The sequence below is a fragment of the Sardina pilchardus genome, chromosome 5 (genome assembly GCF_963854185.1).
Source record: "Sardina pilchardus chromosome 5, fSarPil1.1, whole genome shotgun sequence".
Classification (NCBI taxonomy): Eukaryota; Metazoa; Chordata; class Actinopteri; order Clupeiformes; family Clupeidae; genus Sardina; species Sardina pilchardus.
This window is the reverse complement of record NC_084998.1, coordinates 34,887,645-34,913,341: the sequence shown is the minus strand read 5'-3', so window position 1 is coordinate 34,913,341 and position 25,697 is coordinate 34,887,645. Positions and strand designations below refer to the sequence as shown.

At 40.4% G+C, this 25,697-nt stretch overlaps 1 protein-coding gene across 1 annotated transcript in view; it reads right to left on the bottom strand.

Moving 5' to 3' along the window:
- Nucleotides 1–14,914: 14,914 nt before the first annotated feature.
- Nucleotides 14,915–25,697, bottom strand: part of gstz1 (glutathione S-transferase zeta 1) — a 68,347-nt gene continuing 57,564 nt past the window's right edge. The window contains exons 7-9 of the mRNA XM_062537371.1: nucleotides 18,397–18,449; nucleotides 15,482–15,531; nucleotides 14,915–15,373 (exon numbers count right to left, since the gene is read on the bottom strand). Of these exons, the coding sequence (XP_062393355.1) occupies nucleotides 15,247–15,373; nucleotides 15,482–15,531; nucleotides 18,397–18,449 (230 nt within the window). The 3' untranslated portion in view covers nucleotides 14,915–15,246. The remainder of the gene's footprint in view (nucleotides 15,374–15,481; nucleotides 15,532–18,396; nucleotides 18,450–25,697) is intronic.

The following is a 25,697-nucleotide window of genomic DNA, read 5'->3' as shown; positions in this document are numbered from 1 at the left end:
ACGCGGAGAAACGAGATGGTCAGTCCTCATATTTTTTCTTCACGTTTCGGCTAAGTAATACGTTAAAGTCTTCTTCCGTATTGAACAGACGCTCGGCATGTCAGATTGCAGCTGCAGGGTTTTCGAATGTTTACAACCCAGCTGGTATCCGCTGTTCATTCCGACATATCCCCACTCGGCGGTATTTAACTTTTTTTTTTCAAACAACGTGCCATTCCGACCTGAGGTCATTAACTCATTGAATGCCGCATTGTTTTTGGAAGCTATGTCCCAGAGTGCCGGCAAGCTAGATCGTTTTTGACTATTTTGGTAGAGCCACAGCGTATTCTATGTTATAGTTATGGACATATACTATGGCTCATTTGAAAGGTAAGACTCTGAGCTCTCAGTGGGTGAAAACCGTTTATCTCTACGTGTCTCCATTCCTGAGAAATCTCAAGCTAAACAGTGGCTGGTTTTCATCAAAATCCCCGTTGTTCCTCTAGAAACGGAGATATAAGCCACTTAAGACAGACGTACATTTCCGGATTGTAGGATTTCATGAGTTTTTAATCGTCATCTACTTCAGTTCTCTTCATGATAGACTTCCAAAAATCACACATAAGGTGAGTTAGAGTGTCTAGTTTCGTAATTAAAAAAAAAAGCGAAAAACGTAATATTGCGTTGTTGGCACTCTACGCATGGGAGCTAAGAACGCAATATTACGTTGTTGGCACTCAATGAGTTAATAGGCTATTCATGTCATAACTATTAGGCTATCATTAGGCTTACTATGCATGGCTGTAGGCAGCTATGAGGCCACTGAGAACTGGACCTCATCGATTTTGAGAGCTGGAAATACATGTGTTTGCTATAATATCGGTTGTTGTGCATGTTGCGTTCGCGACTCTGGGAAGTGAAAGCAGTTCTGTATAGACATTGCAAGTTTTCATGGTGATCATCTGCGCCGCGCAGCTGTAGCTGATTGTGAAAGCCGATTGGAAATACATAAGTTTAGAGCGAACGTTTCAACTATGTTTGCCATGGTAGACAAAAACACTCAAATAAAACAATAGCCTAAAAAATAAGTGCGTAATGGACACGGCTCTATATCCTAAATAATTTTCGAGGTTCGCCATTTGGTAATATGACCTATCCTTACAGACAATAATTTAGATTGAGCAAAACTAAAGTTGCACGAAGGCAAAATACAGTCCTAAAAGCCTATTCTATATAGCCTGGCCAATCTTCTATCTATCTATTAATGCAAGGAACGTCTGTCTGTGTGTCACTCTGTCTGTCTGTGTGTTCCACGCATAACTCTCAAAACACTCATCCAACTGACCTAAAATGTGACACATGTATTGCTAATGACATGCGTGAGTGCAGTGCAAAGTTTGGTCATGTTCGGACAAAAAATGACAAAGATATCGTTACATTAAACAAAATACAACTCTGCCGCAATCCCACAATTCTACCGCTCTCTGCACTAGCCACTCCCCCTATTGTAGATGTGCAAATGCAGCATTTGCGTGCGTGCTTGCCGGTGAGGTGTAGCCTACAAAAATGAGCATAACATCTGATTATTAAAGTATGGCTATAAGATATTAGCCTGACTCTCGCCAGACCCTTGTAGTTCCGCCATGCTCCACCAGAGGCGTTTCACTACTCCACACAAGGGTCTGGACGAGAGGGCAATCCAAACCCCTGCCAGTGATCAAAAAATGAGCAACCAATCAGGAGCGCCGAAGCGAGTGTTTGATTCAAATAACAATGGCGGCACGCAGCGAGGAGTCTTGTGCTGACATTGGCCCTTTCCGAAACCAGCCCCTAAATCCTAACACTACACACTTCCACTTCGTTTGCGCGTTCACGCGAGGGTCCGCCACATTAAGTATCATCCGAAACGAATTTTGAGTCGAGTGAAGTGCCTAGGGAGAGGGGCTACCACGCCTCCAGGAGCAAGTCAGCATCGATGCTGACTTGAAACGCAGGTGCAACCGTTTTCAAGTGTTCGTGCAGCTCGTGAATCTCCCTGCCAGTTGTTTTTTGGTCCGTATGACGGCATTTACAGATAAAAGCGTGATTTAAGCTACATTGTAACAACTCATGTTCAGTTTGATACTCAGTAAAATGTGCAAGATCGTACAGAAGTAGGCTGTAATATTTGAACACATGTGCAGGTCGCATTTACAGCACTTTTATAATTTGATGTTAAATAAAGCATAAAATGCAACTCCTCACTCATAGTAATGAAAGGAGAGAAGAGGGATGTATATCCTAATACATAGGGGTGTCCAGAACATCTTAATTGGCGATTTAATATATATTGGCTTCATAATTTCTATGAAAACGAATATGACGTCAACTTCCTTCTCCCTTCAAGCGCATCCGAAATGTAGCGCTGTTTTAACCCCCTAACCCTTCAAATGCGAGTGTTCTCCGCACCCACGAGTGGACTTGAAAAGGAAGTTCACTCGCTAACCGAGTCGAAGTGATCAGGGATCCGTTTCGGAAAGGGCCAGAGATTCTGCTATTTCAACCGTTTTGTCGAATCTATTGAGTATTCATTCTTTAAAAGATTAACAGAGAATAGTTTTGAAGACATTTATTGGTGGCAAGGATGTTTTTACTCTTCTTCCGACCGGGTTTGGCAAGAGTTTGAAGAAGCCTAGCACGTCATTCAAGATAACAGGCAAGTGGTTTATCAAATCGCATGCGAGGATGTTTTACAAGGACCCGCCTTCATAAATACATCTCCTATCGAGAAGTTCCAGATCCTTGTGTGAAGCAGACAGCGAACAACAGGATCTGGCGAAAGTCAGGTTAATAGGATATAGGCTACTGGTAAGAATGGTTTAAAATTCAAGTGTAGTAAAAAAGTTTGTGCACATCACATCCCCGGTCAAGGTGCAGAACAAGTAGCCTGGAAAACCAGCGCCAACTGCTGGACGGCAAAATTTTTTGCCTGCATTTGGTCGTCTGGCCTCGGACCACTGTACATTTTGAAAACACTGCCCTGAATCTGGCAGATGGCAACTAAACCAATCACAACGCAGAGATGTGTTTTGAATCAACACGGGCGGGGCAGAGGGCTCTGGGGCGGGGTTTTGAGGGAGTGACGACAGAGCGTTGGCCTATAGGCACAGACACGGTTTGAAAGACAACGGGTTGTGCTCATCAACAATGTTCCGTTGTATCCATTCATCGGAGCCAGACTAAATTAGACATCCAATCCATTTAGGCTGGTTTATCAGGCTACAGAACAAGAGTAAATCATAAAAAAATGGGAAAAGGTTCGCACACTTGAAATCCTTCTTTTTTGATTTTCTTTTCTTTTCAAAGGAATGACGTTTCGACCGTGTGGTCTTCTTCAGATTAAAATTCAAGTAACGTGCGCTATTTAACCCCTCGAGACCGACTGCAGTCTGCTGACACAGCCAGACGACTCTCCCAACCCATTCATTCGTTTTGGGCACGAATGAATGGGCTTGCCATTAGTTTAAATGGAGGCCGGGGAGAGCGCGCGGCAGCTATTGTTATGTATGGAGCTGGCTTAACAAAGTTTTGTGCGTATATATATATATATAGAGAATATAGATTCCTGCATGCTGCATTACCGTGAACCTTAGCCTACCTTGTGGATGATTTTTTCATTGGAATTCAGGATGCCTTTTATCTAACAAACGCAAAAGCTGAGATTGTTGGAAGGACTATAGCGCCACTCAACAAACTTGTTTTTCGTTTCTGGGAGATCTCGTTATCGTTTTGGATTGTCGGATTTTTATACTTATTGTTTGGACTTATGGACAATGAACTTTGAGGGGTGGTTGTTAGTGCTTTACAAAGCTTTGTGTTAATAAGTGGCGGTCCTCCTGTCCTTCAGCTCACTGCACGATGCAGTTGCGCATAGTGGCCACAAACTCATTAACTGTTTTGACACAATGTGTTTTTCGTTTCTTGGATTTAATGCATGTTTGACATGTAAACAGGCCTTCTGTCCGTTAACTTAAGGCCTTCTTTTGCATGGGGTTGCTCTTATCCGCCCGTAACCTTATAGGCTATTATGTGCGTAGTGGCTGTATACTCTTGATTAAGAGGCAAATTGTTACAGGACAACTTAAACTGACTTCCCCAATGCTTCCCCGCAGCACATTACATTTTAAAAGCATATAATATAGGATGAACAAAGTCTATGGACTTGCTATATTAAATCCTAATAATAGGCTATGTGCCACGTCCGATTTCGCAAGTGATGTAGTAGGCTACATTTAAAAATCAACAGCCGTCTGTGAGACTATCCATTTCATGAAGAGCAATTGTCTTGTGCGATCATTCCCCCTCCCCCACACTCGTCTAACCAGTTCACTAGACATTATAGCCTACCTATATACGGCATTGAGGACGACTGCATCCCTCCCCCATCTCTCTCGACAGACACTTCCTGACCCTAGGGCTCGGGATCATGACATCAAAACTTCGCGGGCACAGCCATATTGGCAGCTTCACTCCTTTACTATGGATTACTATGGATTTACTCCCGCCTTTTAGTGTGTTCATGTTACTTAGTTTTTGCCTTCTTGGTCGTATGTTGCTGTGTAGTGGGGTGTAACAGTGCAACCCACGATCGCAAGAGGAAAAGAATAAATCGCTACTATATTTCTGCTTCTTGTCTTGTGCATCTGAATGAATGGATATTACGTTCAGTGCGCTACCAAATGGCGGTGATATTCCTAGAATGCAAGGCGTGTGCCCGAGCCCTATTATGTAAATGTAAAAATGTGTGTGTGTGCGCGCTGAACCACGAATTCACATAGGCTATTAACTTTTCTTTTCAGCAGACATCACAAACATAAAAAAAATGTTTTTTAATAAAACAATGCCTTTTGTCTTGATGGGTTCCGGAGAGGTTCGTGGAGTGAGTTTTGAACCCCGGTCGCTGATGTGCGGTAAAGATGCCTCAAACAGTTGCGCCACAGTGCGAGTGTTATTACGTTTGCGCTTAGCCAATAAATATAAGGGTTCAGTCGAGTTCATTTATTCGCGGTATGCACTTGAAACGCCGACAACGCCGACAACGTTCTGACATGTTGAACTGACGTTAGTCATTAATTCACCACATGATAAAATGCTGTCATACAGGTTGACGCACAGTAGCCTACGGTAGTTTATGTCTATCTCTGAATCAACATGAACATGCATAACGAGATCCATATAAGTTGCTAGAAACGTATTTTGCGGAGCTAGGCCTACTAGTCGATGATTACAATGAATCACCCTCATCTGACCATCCATTGTTACAATGTTACAAAATGCGCGATCTTCTCCATGCTTGCAGCCTACGGGTTATAAGTAAAGTGACCAGCATAGGCATGTATTAAAAGAGATTTCTGTTAAATACATTTTATTTTCAGTTGTCAAAAGTGGTGGGGACAAAATCTGTGATAACAAGTGCTGGGTACATGTACCCAGCGTCGCCGGTTAAAATTAACATGATCCATTTTAAAATAGCCTATAGGCCTACACATTTTTAAGTATTCCTAGCATATAAATGTAGCCTAAATGTCCATCTTGTCCATCTCTTTCGTCTTCGCCTTGACAATAATAGCCTATTCACGGAAATGCGGTCTTGTAACCATAATGAATTAATGAATTAATCTAAGGTTGCCTATCGAGTCTTTCAGGTTGAATTGAAGGCTATTTCCTTCTGATAGGCCTATAGGCGATTTTCTAAAATAGCTAGGGCCGAATACGTGAGAAATCATGAAGATTGGGCACTTCTGGAAAAGTTTTTGATTTTTGGCAGGGTGTTAGGTATGGGCCTAAGGTTTTTAAAAATCCATGGATACAAGTTGGGGTGGCCCCCCTAGTGGCAGTTACCGTAAAATCAAAAATGGCCCCCACTGAAAAGAGAAAGGTTATCTCAGTTTTCTTTAGTCATAAATTGTTGTATAATGACACTTTTTCTACTTGATTTGATACAAGGAATGATCATTTTGATATTATCTTCCTATATTCAGGTTATTTCCATGTCAAATGTATTGCCATAGTCACTTTTTGCTTGAAAAAGGTCCTTATCTCTGAAATTGAATAACATAAAAAGATTATTCAGGCCTCTAAACCCATACATTCACCCTTTAGGAATAATATTGAACATGTTGCCATCATTCTAGTGTGAAAAATATTGTTTAGCAAATGCCTTTACCAGAAACTGTCTTTTTCTGAAATCAATACATCATAGTCCAGCAGTCAAATGCCATAATTTAGGTGGACCTGGTTTTGTCGGTTAAAGTTTTTTTTTTTTGCAGAATCTAGTAGACTAGGGGTATCTCTTTAAGATTTAGGAGGATGCCTGGTGATATCCCTTGGGCAATTTCATATATTAAGCCTTTCTTGTCCAATGTGTTGAATATAAGGCGGAGATACTACAGGTGAATAGGGTAAAAAAAAAATAACAAGCAGATATCACTATGAAATTTCACCAGTTGATTGCCTAGGTCAATATGAAAAATATATGTATTACAAGTTTTCTGTACTTTGATGTTTGAATATGCAAATTAGGCATGATACAATTAAATATGCGCTGATTTGCTTAAACTTAGAGATAAAATATGACCATTGGATAAAGCCAGTTTATTTTTTTTTTCCTTTTCATTTTGTTCACACAAGAGATTAAATGTATTTAACAGAGGGAATTGTGGCCCCAGTCGTGGCGCGACTGGCTGGGGCACCTGCATCGCACGCCGGCGACCCGGGTTCGATTCCCGCCCCGTGGTCCTTTCCGGATCCCACCCCTACTCTCTCTCCCACTCGTTTCCTGTCACCCTACACTGTCCTGTCTGATTAAAGGCATAAAAGCCCAAAAAAAATATCTAAAAAAAATAAATAAAAAAAAACAGAGGGAATTGTGGATATCTCATTCAGTTATTCAGTAAATCAGGAAATAATTACAATTGCCTTTAAAAAGTCAATTTTTGCTATGTTTTTTTAGGAATAACATGTCATACAAATCAGGCTGAGAATAATATAACAAGCCCTTCTGTAAAAACCTTCTAAATATGGTTAGGTATGAGACTGAAAAGTTTGGTGTATGTAGATGCTTGTGAAGTTGAGATTTTGTTCTCAGAGTGAGAGAGGAAACTCATCCATGGGTGCTAGCATCTCCCACTTGCATGTCTCTTAAGGGCCGTTCACACCCAGAACGATAACTATAATGATAACTATCATGAAATATCATCAAAATCATGAAAACATAGGAAATACCTCCTATCAATATCCTATCAAATGCAAATCAACTCAAATAAAATGTACTTAAATACAGTCCAAGTGAGATAGCACCCATGGATGAGTTTCCTCTCTCACAACAAAATCTTCTTTTCACAAGCATCTACATACAGCAAACTTTTCAGTCTTATCCCTAACTATGTTTAGAAGCTTTTTACAGAGGGAGTTGTTGATATAATATTCTTAGCCTGATTTATAGGAAATTTTATTCCAAAAAACATGGCGATTTCTTTTTTGTATATGCTGGTAGTATTTTCTGATTTACTGATTTACTGATTTACTGAATAACTATCATGAATAACTATCACGATAACTATCATGAAATATCATCAAAATCATGAAAACATAGGAAATACCTCCTATATATCCTATCAAATGCAAATCAACTCAAATAAAATGTACTTAAATACAGTCCAAGTGAGATAGCACCCATGGATGAGTTTCCTCTCTCACAACAAAATCTTCTTTTCACAAGCATCTACATACAGCAAACTTTTCAGTCTCATCCCTAACCATGTTTAGAAGCTTTTTTACAGAGGGGGTTGTTGATATAATATTCTTAGCCTGATTTATAGGAAATTTTATTCCAAAAAACATGGCGATTTCTTTTTTGTATATGCTGGTAGTACTCTCTGATTTACCGAATAACTGAATGAGATATCCATAATTCCCTCTTTAAGATACTTTTCATCTCTTATGTCAACAACAAAAAAATCAAACTGGCTTTAGCCAAAGTTCAGATTTGATCTTTTTGAGTTTATGCAAATCAGTGCATATTTAATTACATAATGCCTAATTTGTAATATTATTACAGATAACTTGTAATACATTTATTTTTTATATTGATCTAAGCAATCAACTGGTGAAGTTTCATAGTGATATCTGCTTGTTATTTTTTTTACCCTTTCCCCACCTGTAGTATCTCCGCCTTATATTCAACACATTGGACAAGAAAGGCTTAATATACAAAATTGCCCAAGGGATATCACTGGGCACCCTCCTAAATCTTAAGAGGTATCCCTAGTCTAATAGATTCTGCAAAAAAAAAATAGGTGGGACCCCTTGGCTGCCTGACTAAAAGCCAAATATAACTTTTCACTGTGGCATAGTTCTGAAGTGCTTATTTAAAGCCTCAACAATGGTCCTTTTGGTTCCAACATGTGATTTTTGACACTATAGTGATAGTGACCTGTCCAATCAACAAAGAAAGAACCCAGATAGCAAAACTGCACTGGGACGGAACTGGGCCACATGTACCACAACATTCGGCACGGATCTTTATAATGGACCTGATCTGGCGTCCAAACGCACATCGGTCCAAAATTGTTTTGGATCTGTTTGACGGATTTGCGGCAGATATGAACTTGCACTCGTCCAGGTCCGTCCCAGATAGCAAAACACACCTACCACGACATCCGGGACGGATCTGAATAGTGGACCTGATCCGCCGTCCAAACGCACATCGGTCCAAAATTGTTTTGGATCCGTTTAACTGATCTGGTGGCAATAAAGGCTGAGACTGCTCCCAACAAACAAGATAACGTCCCGGCGTTGATTCAGAGCTTTTTAAAAAACGTATTTTGTCACTGCGACGTAAAAAGAGGAAAAATCGAATTTCACCCAACTACCTGTTCACCGTTTAGCATTTGCGCCATGGAGATAACCCAAGTCAATCTGTCACGAGCGTGTGGCGTTAGGATACTATTTATGTGAGTGAAACAGCTGTCAACATTGGTAAGCAGTAATTGGCATGCAGTAATGATTTGCAATTAAGCCTACGTCTAGTATTTCATTTCACACATTTATTTAGCTTACCTGTGGGTGCGGCTTAGAGATTGATGATCACATCCAGATGATTAAAAATTAGATCAGTTAGCTGGGTATTTATACCCGGTTAGGTCTAATACTTTCACGACTACGGTGTATTTCCCCCCTAATAAATTACTAAGGCAATGGTCATATCTGGTAATGTTGTTGTTCAAAACATCAGTGGAGTAGGTTAGCCTATAAGCTAAAATATCCCAACCACATTGTTTCAAAATTCAAAACTAATATTTGCAATGCATGCTGGGAAGCAAACAAAGCAAACAAACAAGCAAACAAAGTAGGCCTACACAAAACATAAGTAAAGTTATCAGAGAATGTCTAGGTTATATTTTCTAAACCATGAGGTTTATAAAGTCATAAAATTGTGATAAGCATCCTTAATTATTCTGCAAAGTTTTTTATAGTGGTGACCAGTTGGGGATGTGAATGTCTGCTTAAAGTCATATGTGATATGGGACCTGCATTGCAGATCCGTACCACACACAAGAAGCGGACCCGTACCACACATAAGAGGCGGAACCGCATTGCAGATCCGTACCACACACAATAGGGCTCGGGCACACGACTTGCATTCTAGGAATATTGCCGCCATGTTGGTAGCGCACTGAACGTGATGTCCATTCATTCAGATGCAGAAGACAAGAAGCAGAAATATAGTATTAGCTGTGCTGTGCCCGCAAAGTTTTCACGTCATGATCCCGAGCCCTATAAGCGGACCCGTACCACACATAAGAGGCGGAACTGTATTGCAGATCCGTACCACACACAGTAAGCGAAAGTGGAAAAAGCACTGCCATTTTTTCCTACGGAGGTCTATGGGAGTGTCGCCACTCTGTTTTATCTACCGCTCTGGTGTGTGGTATACGGATCTGCAATTCATGGGTTTCATCAGGTCCCTTTCCACAGGTGTATAAAATGAAGCACCTTGATTATCAATGCAGACTGCATGGTGATTGATACACCTGTGCTAAGGGACCTGATGAAACCCATGAATACGGGTCTGCCTCTTGTGTGTGGTACGGGTCTGCTTCTTGTGTGTGGTACGGATCTGCAATACGGGTCCTTTTTTTGTGTGTGTGTGGCACGGGTCCTCTTATTCTGTGTTGTACGGATCTGCAATACGGGTCCGCCTCTTGTGTGTGGTACGGGTCCACTTCTTGTGTGTGGTACGGATCTGCAATATGGTTCCGTTTATTGTGTGTGACACGGGTCCGCTTATTCTGTGTTGTACGGATCTGCAATAGGGGTCCGCTTATTGTGTGTGGGCCACATCTGGCCCACAGTCAGATACCGTAGGTCCGCTACATACGGATCTAAAGGCTTTCATGCGGATCCGGCCCAAAGGAAATTGCTATCTGGGAATACATTGGAGGTAAAAATATGGTCTAGGGTCCTGGGTAATATTTCAGTGTGACTTTTCAGAGATATTGACAGTTTATTTGAGCTAAATATGACTATAATAATAGATTTCACATGGACATTGACTTACAATAAGAAGAATATATCAGAATAGGATTCCTTGTATCAAACAAAGTAGAAAAAATACATTATACAACAATTTAAGAGTAAAGGAAGCTGATATATAACCTTTTCTCTTTTCGGTGGGGGCCATTTTGGACTGTATGCATAACTGCCACTAGGGGTGCCACCCCAACTTGTATCCATGGATTTTTTAAAACCTTAGGCCTATATCTAACACCCTGCCAAAAATCAAAAACTTTTCCAGAAGTGCCCAATTTTTCCGAATTCGGCCCTAGCTAAAACCATTTCCATTAATTTCAACAATGGTTTATTGAAACGACGTTTGATTTATTTCGCCAGTCATCACCTTCATTTTAATGATTAAATGAGACGGATTAAATGAGACGGATATGCGGAGCATTTCTCTCCCTCTCCATTGACCAAAACGTTGCTCTGGCATCTCTGCTGGACTGACTGAGTTATAGCCTACGTCGAGTGGGCCAGCTGTGAGGTAGGCTATAAAACATTCGAAAACTCCGAGACATTCGACTGCCGAGCGTCATGTCTCTTTTCTCCGCTTGTCACCAGCGCGGTGTGCCCAAATTTTCCGAATTCGGCCCTAGCTAAAACCATTTCCATTAATTTCAACAATGGTTTATTGAAACGACGTTTGATTTATTTCGCCAGTCATCACCTTCATTTTAATGATTAAATGAGACGGATTAAATGAGACGGATATGCGGAGCATTTCTCTCCCTCTCCATTGACCAAAACGTTGCTCTGGCATCTCTGCTGGACTGACTGAGTTATAGCCTACGTCGAGTGGGCCAGCTGTGAGGTAGGCTATAAAACATTCGAAAACTCCGAGACATTCGACTGCCGAGCGTCATGTCTCTTTTCTCCGCTTGTCACCAGCGCGGTGTCTTCGGGTTTTTCCGTGTTTTCCGACATGAGCCGAACCTTCATGTTATTAGGGCGGTCTTATGTTGCCCCCTTGCGGTTGCAGTTTTAATTACAAAGTCCCGAACCTTCGGGATTCCCGATGTGCGGCAAAGAAAGGAGCATTCTCAACCCGTACCATCTGTAGGTTCAAGCCTTCTTCTCACAGTCGTTTCTAGCACAAACTGCATTGCTATCATTTTCACGTTTGTTTGTTAGCAAGCCGCAAGTCGTTTCAGCTATAGGGACTTGCCAGCCAGGCAATCATTTAAAGCTTTTCGTATCATTCACAAATTAAAAACCTTTGTTAACAGCTTATTTTACATTCCTATTAGGACAATCACACACCTGGAGACACTTCGAAGAACATACTAGCTCATCCTGTAATATAGCCCACATAAAATATCCTACTGTAAGCTAACGTTACATTTGCTAGATATACTACCTGTTGCTGCATCATCGTTGATTGGCGTTGTTTGAGATTGTATTCCGTATTCCAATGGTGTCTAAGTCTATAGCCTATGGCCTACTTTTAACCTGCATTAGTGTAGATATGATGGCTATATAAGCTATCCTACAAGTCGTTTCACTGTAGGCTACTAAAGTGTCAGCTCTTGCAACTCGTTTGAAGTTGCCAACTTCATTTCAGTCTTTTAAATTCTAATAGGCCTAAATGAAGAGTTATTTTCCATAATAGCCTATATCCACAATTTTGATGCATTTTCATAAATCACTTTTTAAATGTGACTTTCCAAGTAATTTCAGTGGAATTGTAATTGGGTTATTGTTATTTATCTATTCTTCTGTGTAGCCTAGTTGTCTTTTTAACTATAGGCCTAATACAATGTTTTACACAGTCAGCAACCTTTTTGCATTTACATGCAATGGTAATTCCTTCCGTGGAATTACATTTTCTAGTTGTTTGCTGCTGTTCCTCAACACAGTCTGCAATATGGTTGCTGTATAACTGATGCATTGGATGCATGTGTGTCTCTCTGACCTATGGAAATAAATAAAAGTGCATGTAGTACAAAGGAATGCGCTGTTTGCATTTGTCCATTTAAATATTTTGGTAACATGTAAGACTGAAAACTAGTAGGGTGCGGGCTAAATAGGGTCAGAGGCCACACACACACACATCTTCAATGGCCAAGGCTGAAACAGTGCATCTCAAAATGTTCACTATTAACATCCAAAGTCACTTTCAGCATAGCAAGAGCATGCATAAAAAGGTTAGTTTCGTGGTGGGGATGAACTCTGACCCTGTTTGACCCGCTGCCTACAAGGATTGTACAATGAATGATGTATACTTCTGTTTATGCATTATGTGTGTGCATTATGGAGTAATATAAATTAGAGAAATTGTAATTATGTTTAATTTTCGTGTATTAAACTTTACTAGTTCATCAGTGGCAAATGATTATTTAAATGATCAAAGGTATAAGGTCAGGTAAACGTGCAAAAGTGGTAAAAAATCTTAATGGGAATGACAGCGAAATGCTGATTGGTTATTAGTCGCACGCACTCACAGCCACAAAAAATGCCACGGGTTTGTTTCACGAAACCATATTGCCAGTTCTCAACTATAACTATAAGGTCTGCAAATGTCATTCATTGCCACCAACAAACTTGCTATGCTTTAGGGAAACGCGTCCCTTTTTGTTATCATGACATGCCAGACATATGCGACTGTCATTCATTGTTTGACGTATGTTATTGTTGATTTCGTGGCGGCCCTTTTTTGTGAAGATGGTGATCATGGGATTATGGATTTGCCCGTGCGTGCAAGTAATAGGCTACCCTTTATTGCTTTCAAAGCCTATATTGAAAGCTGGCAAAGGTGAGCAACATTTGAAATACTGTAAATGGTACAATTGCCATCACTCAAACCCTTCTTAGATTTCAGCATAACTAGCACAACGATTAGCAGAGGTGTACTTGCAGGGTTAGTTAGTTTACACCCCTTCAGCGTTTATCTGTGAGTCAAATATTTGGGGGGTGACAGTGTAGTTTAGGCATGTTTGGTTTGGTTATTATGTTGGTAGTGTTGCTGAATTTTCTGGTTATCTGTATCTTATTTACTCTCGTATTGTTTTGCCATATGAGTACGCCGTTGTAGGCTACTCTTTTCAGACGCTTAGCAACTTTGCTAGCATTGAGAGTTCAGGGTGATCTGACCTGAAGTTAAAGATTGATGGAGCAGCCTCACGTTTAAGTCCGTCGTGCCACTACAACCCCGATTCATCAAATATTTTCTCCTCCGCGTAGTTCTCTGATGAAGTGATCGCTAGCCTGGCATTACAACTTTTTTGTTTGCATTAACGCAGCTTGCCAACCATAGGGACAGTTTTGCGGTCTAGTGGTAAATGGTGGAAGTGAATGGTCTGATTCAAAACCTTAGGCGGTAAAACTCATGGCCACATCCAGGAGTAAAGCTGAAGTGCCCCTTTCCCCCACTGTTTACAATTTAGCATTTTGCTGTTTACAATTTAGCCTTTTTATAGTGTTTACCAAAGATGCGTCTGCGTAGCACCTATGATATTAGGCATTTACGATTGTAGAATTTTAAGCCAACCAACCCAGTGACGTAACGTTCTATTGTAGCCCAAGATGGCGCTACACAGTAGCAAAAATGTAACTTTGTAGGACTTGTTATTTCTAAACCAGTGTCTCTGACATCATTCAACCCATTCGGATTGATAGAGTGAGAATCAATATTTCAAACAAAGAAAACTTAATCTAGTGTTTCATGTCCACTTTAAAGTTCTCCATTTGGAAAACAAGTAGTGGAATCCAATGTATGGATATGGAATGTATGCCACCATATATGGAGACTACAAATATGTCTGCCACATATTCACACATAAAGTTCTCCATATGTTTAGAAAATAAGTAGTGGAATCTAGTGTATGTATATGTATGCCACCATATATGGAGACTACATATATGTCTGTCACATATTCACACATAAACTTCTCCATGTATTTGGAAAACAAATAATTGGATCTAGTATAATTATGAAGATATATAACATCTTCTAAGGGAAAATTTAAATATTTTGTATGCATGTATGGACATATAGCTTTGAATATATGTTTGACACAAATATTTGTATTGCATATATGTCCATATAAGCAAAATGATAAGTCCCTGTTATTTAATATATATGTTCATATATTGCCATATATATTTTTAGGGTAACACTTTACATTACAGATCGGTAATAAGTGGGTAATGTTATGGTAATATGTATGCAATTTAATGGCTGCCTTAATTTGCTGCCTTTATTAGCCTACAGCCAATGTGACCTACTCACAAGAAGTGCCATTCGCCTTATTCAGAGTTCACGTGCCATCAACATTTTTTTTGGCAACTTTATTTTAAAAGTTAAAAAAACTCCTGAAGTATGAGACAGAGACTTGAGTATTTGTATGAAGGTATTTTAATTAATTGAACCTTAAAGGGGAACTGAAACAAAATAAAGTCAATAGGTCTTGTTAACATATCATGCCAGTGATGTAATCAAACGTGGCTGTGCTCTGATAACAACAAACATAAATTTCAGTGTGTGTGGGGATACATGTGCTTTTATTATTATTTTTTATAGATTCATTTGTTTACAGTTTTGATAAGCACATGTTGTCAACTTACATTCTGTCCGTTCCTCATTCCAGTTCTTCTTTAAAAGGTAATTATAGACACACCATAGCATCTCTTCAATCAGTGATATAAATGGTGTTACAAAGGTGTTACATGTTATGCCTGCATGGCAGCAGGTGTATCTGGTTGACATGAAGGATGGCTGACTTTGAAGGCCTCGATTTTTAATAATGTCTGATTTAGCCTTTCGATAGTTGGAAACTGGCAGATGTCCACCTTAAACCTGTTAATTGTAGGATTCACAACAGACAATTGAGCCATCTTAAAATGATTAGCCTATTATGACAGATAAGACTGGTTTGAGTTTGACAATAAACATTGTTTTGTTTACCTCTCAGCATTGTAGACCTGAGGAACAAGACAAATGTCCGCCATGGATATCTAGGAGGGAAACGGTCGTGTTGTACATTTCAGTTATTGGGACGAAACCAAGTACTTAGCTGATTCATCATGGGAAGTTTAACAATCAGGGGAAGTGCTTTGTTAAACAAAGCCAATTGAACCCGTTGAAATATCATTATCTATATTTTAGTATAACCTACATCGATCGAAGGATAAAAACTTGTTTTGAGGAAACTGGCCATTGAGAATTCTTAGGTATATTTCCAATTTTAAACGTGTGTTGGATTGGACATCTGAAAGAAATAAAATTATTTACAAATAGCATCATCGTATATAAGTTTTTTATAGCATGTCTATGGAAAGTGAGTTGTACTAAACAAAAACTTGTATATGGAATTTTTGTTGCTTTGTTTGATACCTTTGGGCTTCTATTTCTTCTGCTAAATAAGGTCAACCAGGGGTGCGTTTCATAGGCTAACTTGTGTCGCAACCTTGGTAGTTCGCTCCATCATTCTAGGATTTGGTGTTTCTAAACGTTGTTTGAACGACTGCCCCTGGGCAGTTGCACAGTTGTTCCTTGGTAGCTCCGGTTGGTGATGTCGTCAGTGTCATGAGCACCTAACCAAAAACCACAAGCGCCCAACCAAAATCACAAAATTGCTGTTTTTCTTGTGACTCAATGATTGCGCTATGCTATCGGCTACATATTAAAGGAGTCCTAGAATTCAAAACCACATTCACCTTGTTACTGTTGAATTTAGGCTGCGAGCAGTGTCCAAAGGACAACACCAAAGACTTTACCGCGTCCCCCGCCTGCTTTCGTATGCAAATTGGGAAATAGAAACAGCCGTGTTGAAATGCTCCAATCTGAACAGAGCTCAGATAACACGTAATAGGCGCCCATCCCCCTTTAGATACACCCCTCGGCCCCTCTCATTTGCATACCTTCGATTAATAATTCTTGTTAAACTGCTCTTACGATGCTAGTATCTAGATATGTGGTCTATGGCAGAGACGTTGTAATGCTAGCGTTATTACAGCTAACTTTGGAGAGTTACTATACTAAAAAATGTACTGATAAAACTTACCAATCTAACACATTCATTCTGTTGGGGAATCTGCTGCACTTCATCTTCGTCAGAACTTTCTTCTGACTCGGTTTATACATGTACGGCTGTATTCCTTATTTAAATCCATTGTTGATAGCTTTATCAAAGACTTTGGCTTTATTTACCAGCAGTAAACGTAGTTTCACTTTGCTCTAGCTTCAGACCGGTGGATTGAGCCAATCAACTTTCAGGACATATCGGCCAATAGACCAATCAGCACGCATCTCATTTGAATATTCATGAACTTGCTGAGTGGGCGGGAAAAACAAACTGTTTCATTGCAAGGCTTATTTATGACCTTGTATTAGGCGATCTAGCAGTGCTCCTGGGGCGTTTTCAGCCCCACAAATTTACATATGACATTATTTAGGCTCAAAGATCAATTTGTAATGGTCAAAAAATGCGTTCTATGACTCCTTTAATTAAAAGACCGACTCCCCTGTTGGGCTCATTCTTGCTACTTGTGTTAATTTGCGTGTTGGTTTGCGTTTTGGTAGGCTACTGTTATGGTATTTACAAACCCCAAAAATAAGCACACCGTTCATTGGTACTGTGGCTAAGGCTTGTCAATCAAACGTTGTAGGTTCTAATCCCGTTTGCAACAAACATTCTTTTGTTTCGACATGCAGTGAAGCGTGGAAATAACCCTTCTAAATAATGCCGTGGAACTATTATTTAAACTGATGTTTTCCTAATGGTCTCTCGATGTAAAGCAATTCTACATAACATATTTAGGTGTCTAACCTATTGTTGTGTAACCCACCTTAAAAGTTGGTTATGAAGACCACACAGTATTATACTGGTCTGAGTACAGTAATTAAATAAATATATAAATATAATAAATATTTCATATATAAGATAATTAGCTGAGTTCACATGATTATATCTATTTATTTTCTTTTTGGAGTGAATGCATTCCGAAAGACTTTTATTCTGACATATATGATTATATTTGACCGTTGGTTGGTAACGAACTCCTAAGAGATAGGAGACGTTATTATTAGAATGTTTAGAGGTGCGCGCACACTAGCCTGTGTGTGTGTGAGTGAGAACGGCACCTCTTCTCTCTCCCTACCAGCGACGCTTACGTCGTAGCTTGTAGTAGTTGATTCATAGTACGAGTAGTCTTCCCTACTCGTAAGCTTATTTATTTGGTTACAGTATTAATACTGAACCCCGGAGTGTGTTACAGCAATTAAATGTGATATGTAATATGAAATGATATTTATTGGTGTTTTCAAACTGCTATATGCAGATTGTTTTTTTATTGACGTCGAATCATCTTCATGGCGATGGTGAGTCCCTGGATAGAGGTTGAACACTGGACACTGAACACTGGACACGGGATCGTTTGCCTGACAGCGGTTGCCTTGGATCAGCGAGCTAAGAACACATACACTGACATTGAACACTACTACACTACACAACCCGGGTATTTTATTTAATTTGGACATTTGAGTTTTTATTATTTTATTTGATACTTTGCATTTTTAAGAGCTCTTTTATTATTTTGTGGGGTTTTCTATTTTACTTATATTCATAGTCTCTCTTCTTTCCTCTTAGAGAGAACAAGGTATCTGTATATAATAAATTTGCATTATTTAATCACTACTTCACATCTGTCTCTATTGTCAATTTTCTCCCCCCCTAACCGTACCTAGAACTGGCCTAATCCAAATTATCCAAAATAATTACATATTTTGAGGTACACAGATTATGCAGAAAATTGTCAATTGTCAACCCTTCTCGTGAAACTACTCAATCCGTTCTGTTTAACATGCTGCTTCTCACTTACCTCATCCCCGACACAGCATATTCCTGCAGTCTGTTTGAGGATAGGCTCCAGGGCTGTGGTGGTAGAAAAGGGATCATGTACACATTTGTGCATTATGGTTCATTGCTTTGAAGATGCATTTGTGAAAGTAAAGCATGCATAGTTTTCTTACTGATGATACTGAGTCACATCATTAGTAAATGATTTGTAACCCCCCTTAAGTTTTCAGGAAAGAGCATAATCAACCTTCAAAACGATACCTATATCTAATGAATTGAACGTCATACTACTGAAATATAAACATTCAAAGTAGTTGAGTTCATCCTGTCATGCCAAGAGAGAAACGGAGAAATCTGCCTCTGAAGTTGACTGTCGGCTCAACACTCACAAACGCTTTGTAAGGTCGCAGCTACTTTAAGATTTACGGTACTTACTTGTATTTACAACAACACAGCACGCGGATAGCTTGGTGCAAAGCCATCGATATCTCAAAGTTGCGACACAACCATTCACTCCCGTGTCCAAAAAATGGCGGCACATCCGGTATGTCATGGTCGTTCAATAGTTCCTCTCAATGGGGAAATGAATGAATATCTCAGGTGTTATCATAAGACTTTTCTACATGACTTATGGTCGTGTGCATAATAATGCATTTTCAGTGAGTAACATATGTATGTGGCAATGCAGTTTATAGTAATTTTCATTGAGTATTTACCGTGAATATTAATGCGATCGCTGCTGTCAGTCCCGTAGTAAACCAGGGACCAAAGGAACTACTGAGACTTTCAGGAGCGCGCCATAACCGGAAGTCCGGAACTACTGAGACCACCACTAACCACGTGACCGCTCTAATCTGGCTCTAACAGCGAAGTCAACAGCTGACGCAACTTTGAGATATCGATGGCTTTGGCTTGGTGGTCGTCAATGAGTGCAACAAGTGTTAGAGTAGTCTCGCCTCTAATATTCTGCTGGAGTTTTTAGACTAGAAAAGGTAAGTTTTTCAGCGAAACGTATTCACGCCCGTACAGTGTAGACCTCCCACTGTTTCAAAACACACCAAAAAAAATCCACGATTTTAGCACAAGTAACATAAATGCTAATTTTTCTCGGAAACGCCTGTTGCGACAAGCGACTGGTTTTGCCGTGGAGAGTCACATTTAATCATTGCAGGTTAAACATTTTGTTCTATAAAATGTTTCTGAATGTAACCATCATAGCACTAGCTCTTGTGTATATCTATCTTTACACAAATCAAGCTAAACATGGAAGTAACGCAGCGCCGCCATTACTGCATGCCTGGCTGCTATGAAAGTAGGCCATTGGTTCCATAGGCTGCTGTTGCAGAGGTTAGCTGTAATTAATACACGTCTTAATACCTTATGTTGTTAATAAATTACCTTAATCGGTACATTAAATTTGTTTTATACAATATTCTAGATGGAAACAGGGGTCCACACAAGCTGAAATAATGTCCCAAAGGCTTCATATTTAACACTGTAACACCCGACCTGAACTCGAAAAATCGAAAAATTGTATAGAAAGTGGCATAACATTTGAAGTAAACAACATACAAAAACAAATGAACACATTTTTCCATGCATGTCTAACCCTGGGAATTGTGTGAAATGGTTATTTTTGACATTTGATACCATATTGACTCTATTTATGGACACAAATGGCAAAAAATGGCAAAATATGTGCAACTGATCAACTATCTTTTCATTCAGATTTTTAGAGTTTGGTGCCAAGAGTTAAAAAATAAAGCATTTTGGACATTATTAGGGCCCGTGCAAGGCCCTATTACTTCTGCTCAGATTATTATTATTATTATTATTATTAGGGCCCTATCACCGAGGTGCGGCTGCTGTAGCAGCGGCTGCACCCTAGGTGCAAGGCCCTATTGCTTCTGCTCAGATTATTGTTATTAGGGCCCGAGCACCGAGGTGCGTCCACTGAAGTGGCTGCACCGTAGGTGCAAGGCCCTATTGTTTTTGCTCAGATTATTAGGGCCCGAGCACCGAGGTGCGGCCACTGAAAGTGGCTGCACCGGAGGTGCAAGGCCCTATTGTTTTTGCTCAGATTATTCTTATTATTATTATTATAGTATAATTATCTTACCAGTAACATTTTTCACCAACTTGGCATGCTCTAAAACTCTTGCAATTTAGCTGGCATATGTAGAATTGCATTTGATACTCAGACACAGAGCTGTGGCCTAGGGTGTGGCTCAGGGACTCTATAGCGCCACCTAGCGCGCCGTCTACTGTGGTTGGCACATACATTCACGGAAATGAACCAAATTTGGTGGACATGTGTGTTGTATTATTCTGAACAAGTTTTACATTTAAACTATGTAGTGAATCTTAGAGGAATTTGAGTTATGATTATGATTATGATTTTTGCACATCACGTATTTTGAAATACTTCTCCTAGACGGTTTATCGAAATCATGTCATATCAGCACTAAAATGATCTTGAGGGGTTGCCCGAGAGGAATTGCGACCAGATTTTTGAATTTTTGAAGTATATTGAAATGGCGAAGGTTTGAATTATGGCGTTTTATTAAGAAACAGGAAGTTGGTGTTATAGGCAGAAAAAAGGTTAGGAATTGGATGTAATTTGGCAGCTACATGTGGAATTGCTTCTGCTAGTCAGAGACAGAGCTCTGGCCTAAGGTGTGGCTTTGGGACTCTATAGCGCCACCTAGCAGCATGTTATCTGTTGTGGTTGACACAAACATTCACGAAAATGAACCAAATTTGGTGGACTTGTGTGTTATTGCTACTACTAGTCAGAGACAGAGCTTTGGCCTAGGGTGTGGCTTAGGAACTCTATAGCGCCACCTAGCACATAGTCTGTTGTGGTTGACACATACATTGATGAAAATGAACCAAATTTGGTGTGCTTGTGTGTTATTGCTATCGCTAGTCAGAGACAGAGCTCTGGCCTAAGGTGTGGCTTCGGGACTCTATAGCGCCACCTAGCAGCATGTTATCTGTTGTGGTTGACACAAACATTCACGAAAATGAACCAAATTTGGTGGACTTGTGTCTTATTGCTATGGCTAGTCACAGACAGAGCTTTGGCCTAGGGTGTGGCATAGGGACTATATAGCGCCACCTAGTGCGTTGTCTGTTGTGGTTGACACATACATTCACGAAAATGAACCAAATTTGGTGGACTTGTGTGTTATTGCTATCGGTAGTCAGAGACAGAGCTTTGGCCTAGGGTGTGGCTTAAGGACTCTATAGCGCCACCTAGCGCATTGTCTGTTGTGGTTGACACAAACATTCACGAAAATTAACCAAATTTTGTGTGCTCGTGTGTTATTGTTTTTGCTAGTTAGAGACAGAGCTCTGGACTAGGGTGTGGCTTAAGGACTCTATAGCGCCACCTAGCACATTGTCTGTTGTGGTTGACACAAACATTCACAAAAATGAACCAAATTTGGTGGGCATGTGTTTTGTTATAGCTATTCAGAGACAGAGCTCTGGCCGAGGGTGTGGCTTAGGGACTCTATAGCGCCACCTAGTGTGTTACCTGTTGTGGTTGACATACATTCACGAAAATGAATCAAATTTGGTGAGCTTGTTTGTTATTACTGTCGCTAGTCAGAAACAGAGCTCTGGCCTAGAGTGTGGCTTAGGGACTATAGCGCCACCTAGCAGATTGTGTGTTGTTGTTGACGCATACATTCAGGAAAATGAACCAAATTTGGTGGGCATGTGTGTTATTGCTATAGCTATTCAGAGACAGCGCTTTGGCCAAGGGTGTCTTAGAGACTGTATAGCGCCACCTAGCGCATTGTCTGCTGTGGTTGACACACTCATTCACGAAAATGAACCAAATTTGGTGGGCTTGTGCGTTATTGCTATCGATAGTCACAGATAGAGCTCTGGCCTAGGGTGTGGCTCAGGGACTCTATAGCGCCACCTAGCGTGTTGTCTGTTGTGGTTGACACATACATTCAGGAAAATTGACCAAATTTGGTGGGCATGTGTGTTGCTCATGCACATGCCCACCACCACGCACATGTTGCTTTGTTAGATTTCGAAATTTCACAGGTCTCCGCACCGCAGGTGCTCGGGCCCGCCATCGCCGCTTGCGGCTATATTTAGGGCCCGAGCACCGAGGTGCGGCCGCTGAAGCAGCGGCTGCACCGTAGGTGCAAGGCCCTATTGTTTTTGCTCAGATTATTATTATTATTCGTATTCTTTCATCCTCTTACCCCGTGCGCCCTTTTTTCACCAACTTAGCATGCTCCAAAACTCTTGTATTTTGGCAGCTACATGTGGAGTTACTGTGGCTACTCAGTGACAGAGCTCTGGCCTAGGGTGTGGCTCAGGGACTCTATAGCGCCACCTATCGCGCTGTCTGTTGTGGTTGACACATGCATTCACGAAAACTGCCCAGATTTGGTGGGCATGTGTGTTCAATTAATCTTAACAACTTTTACATTTACACTCTATAGTAAATATAAAAAGAATTTGAGTTATGGTTATGATTATGATTTTTGCACATCATGTATTTTGAAACACTTCTCCTAGACGGTTTATCGAAATCATGTCATTTCAGCAGTAAAATGATCTTGAGGGGTTGCCCAAGAGAAATTGCGACCAGATTTTTGAATTTCAAAAGTATATTGAAATGGCGAAGGTTTGAATTATGGCGACTTATTAAAGAAACAGGAAGTTTGTGTTATAGGCAGAAAAAAGGTAATAATTTGGATGCAATTTCGCAGCTACATGTGGAATTGCTACTGCTAGTCAGAGACAGGTCTTTGACCTGAGGTGTGGCTTTGGGACTCTATAGCGCCACCTAGCAGCGAGTTGTCCGTCGTGGTTGACACAAACTTTCACGAAAATGAACCAAATTTGGTGGGCTTGTTTGTTATTGCTATTGCTAGTCAGAGACAGAGCTCTGGCCTAGGGTGTGGCTTAGAGACTCTATATCGCCACCTAGCAGATTGTGTGTTGTGGTGGAAGCATACATTCACGAAAATGAATCAAATTTGGTGATTTTGTGTGTTATTGCTGCCGCTACTGAAAGATAGTGCTCTGGCCTAGGGTGTGGCTCAAGGACTCTACAGCGCCACCTAGTGTGTTGTCTGTTGTGGTTGACGTGTACATTCACAAAAATGAACCAAATTTAGTGGAGTTCTTTCGTATTGCCATCGCTAGTCAGAGACGGAGCTTAGGCCTAGGGTGTGGCTTAGGGACTCTATAGCGCCACGTAGCGTGTTGTCTGTTATGGTTGACACATACATTCACGTAAATTAACCAAATTTAGTGGGCATGTGTGTTGCTCATGCACATGCACACCAACCCACACATGTTGCTTTGTTAGATTCCGAAATGTCACGGGTCCGCACCGCAGGTGCTCGGGCCCGTCATCGCCGCTTGCGGCTATATTTAGGGCCCGAGCACCGAGGTGCGGCCACTGAAAGTGGCTGCACCGTAGGTGCAAGGCCCTATTGTTTTTGCTCAGATTATTATTATTATTAGGGCCCGAGCACCGAGGTGCGGCCACTGAAAGTGGCTGCACCGTAGGTGCAAGGCCCTATTGTTTTTGCTCAGATTATTATTATTATTATTATTATACTTCTATTCCTCTTACTCTTAACTTTTTCGCCCTTTTTCACCAACTTGACATGCACTAAAACTCTTGTAATTTGGCATCTAGATGTGGAATTGTTAACTGTACTTAGAGACAAAGGTTTGGCCTAGGGTGTGGCTCAGGGACTGTATAGCGCCACCTAGCGCGCCGTCTACTGTGGTTGACGCATACATTCACGGAAATGAACCAAATTTGGTGGACATGTGTGTTGTATTATTCTGAACAAGTTTTACATTTAAACTATATAGTGAATCTTAGAAGAATTTGAATTATGTGAGATTGTCTGATTTTTGCACATCATGTATTTTGAAATACTTCTCCTAGACGGTTTATCGAAATTATGTCATTTAAGCACTAAAATGATCTTGAGGGGTTGCCTGAGAGGAATTGCGACCAGATTTTTGAATTTCAAAAGTATATTGAAATGGCGAAGGTTTGAATCTAGGTGTCTTATAAAAGAAGCAAAAAGTTGGTGTTATAGGCAGAAAACAGTGACTAATTTGGATGAAATTTGATGGAGTATTAGTTAGTGTGTTTGTAGTGACAGTCATATACAAAGTTTTGAATTTGGTGTTGTTTGTGTTTTTTAAAAGCACATTAATGATTGTGGTGGACACAGTTTTAGCTAAAATATTTTGAAGCGAGTTGATGAATAATTATAATCATATCAACCTATGCTGCAATTTTGATTTCAACCATGTTGACAGAAAGTGAGATATTTAGGTTTATTAGGTTTTTATAGGTCTCTGTTCCTAGCCGCGCATGGTCTTGCTCCCTCACTGTGGCTCACCCACTCTAGTCTGTTTCCCTCCCCCCACAGTTCTTCCCACCCCTCCCCTCTCTCCCAGCTGGATATCTCTCTAACCTCCCCCGCTTTCCACATAGAGACTCAGACACAGACACACACACACACACACACACACACACACACACACACACACACACACACACACACACACACACACACAGACACACACACACACAGGTTTGAACCTAAGTTTCTTATAAAAGGAACAATAAGTTGGTGTTATAGGCAGAAAGCAGTGACTAATTTGGATGAAATTTAATGGAGTATTAGATAGTGTGGTTGTAGTGACAGTCACATTCAAGTTTTGATGTTGTTTGGTGTGGTTGTGATTTTGTCACTTATAATAGCATATTAATGATTGTGGTTGACACATAGTTTTACCTAAAGTATTATGAGATGAGTTTACAAATAGCCTACTAATAGTCATATTAACCTATGCTGCAATTTTGACTTTAAACACACTAACAGAAAGTGAGTTATTTAGGGTTATTTGTTTGATGCCCTAGGGAATGAAACTCAATTGTCTGTAAAAGTCTCTCACTCATTTGACATTCTGTGGTCGAGAGCACTGTCCCGCCCACTACACCATGTGATTTGTTAGTCAGTGCAGATCCAGGCGACCCCATAGAAGTCTCAGTCAATGTAGCTCTATACTGAGTGTTTTCGTGGATTTATATCGTGGAAACAGTGCAATCATTTTGACTTTTTGTCTACGGAGTTATTCTTGAAAGTAAGGTAACAGTTTTGTTGAAACGCAACTTTGCAAGCTATTTGATGCGGTTCAATAAGTTGGCTAAAGCGCTCGTTTCCTCCATCTAGCTAACTCCAAGTGATGCATGTTAGTGATATGGTGTTTACTAGCTAGTTTATCTCAGCTTACAAATAGAGCCTTGATAGC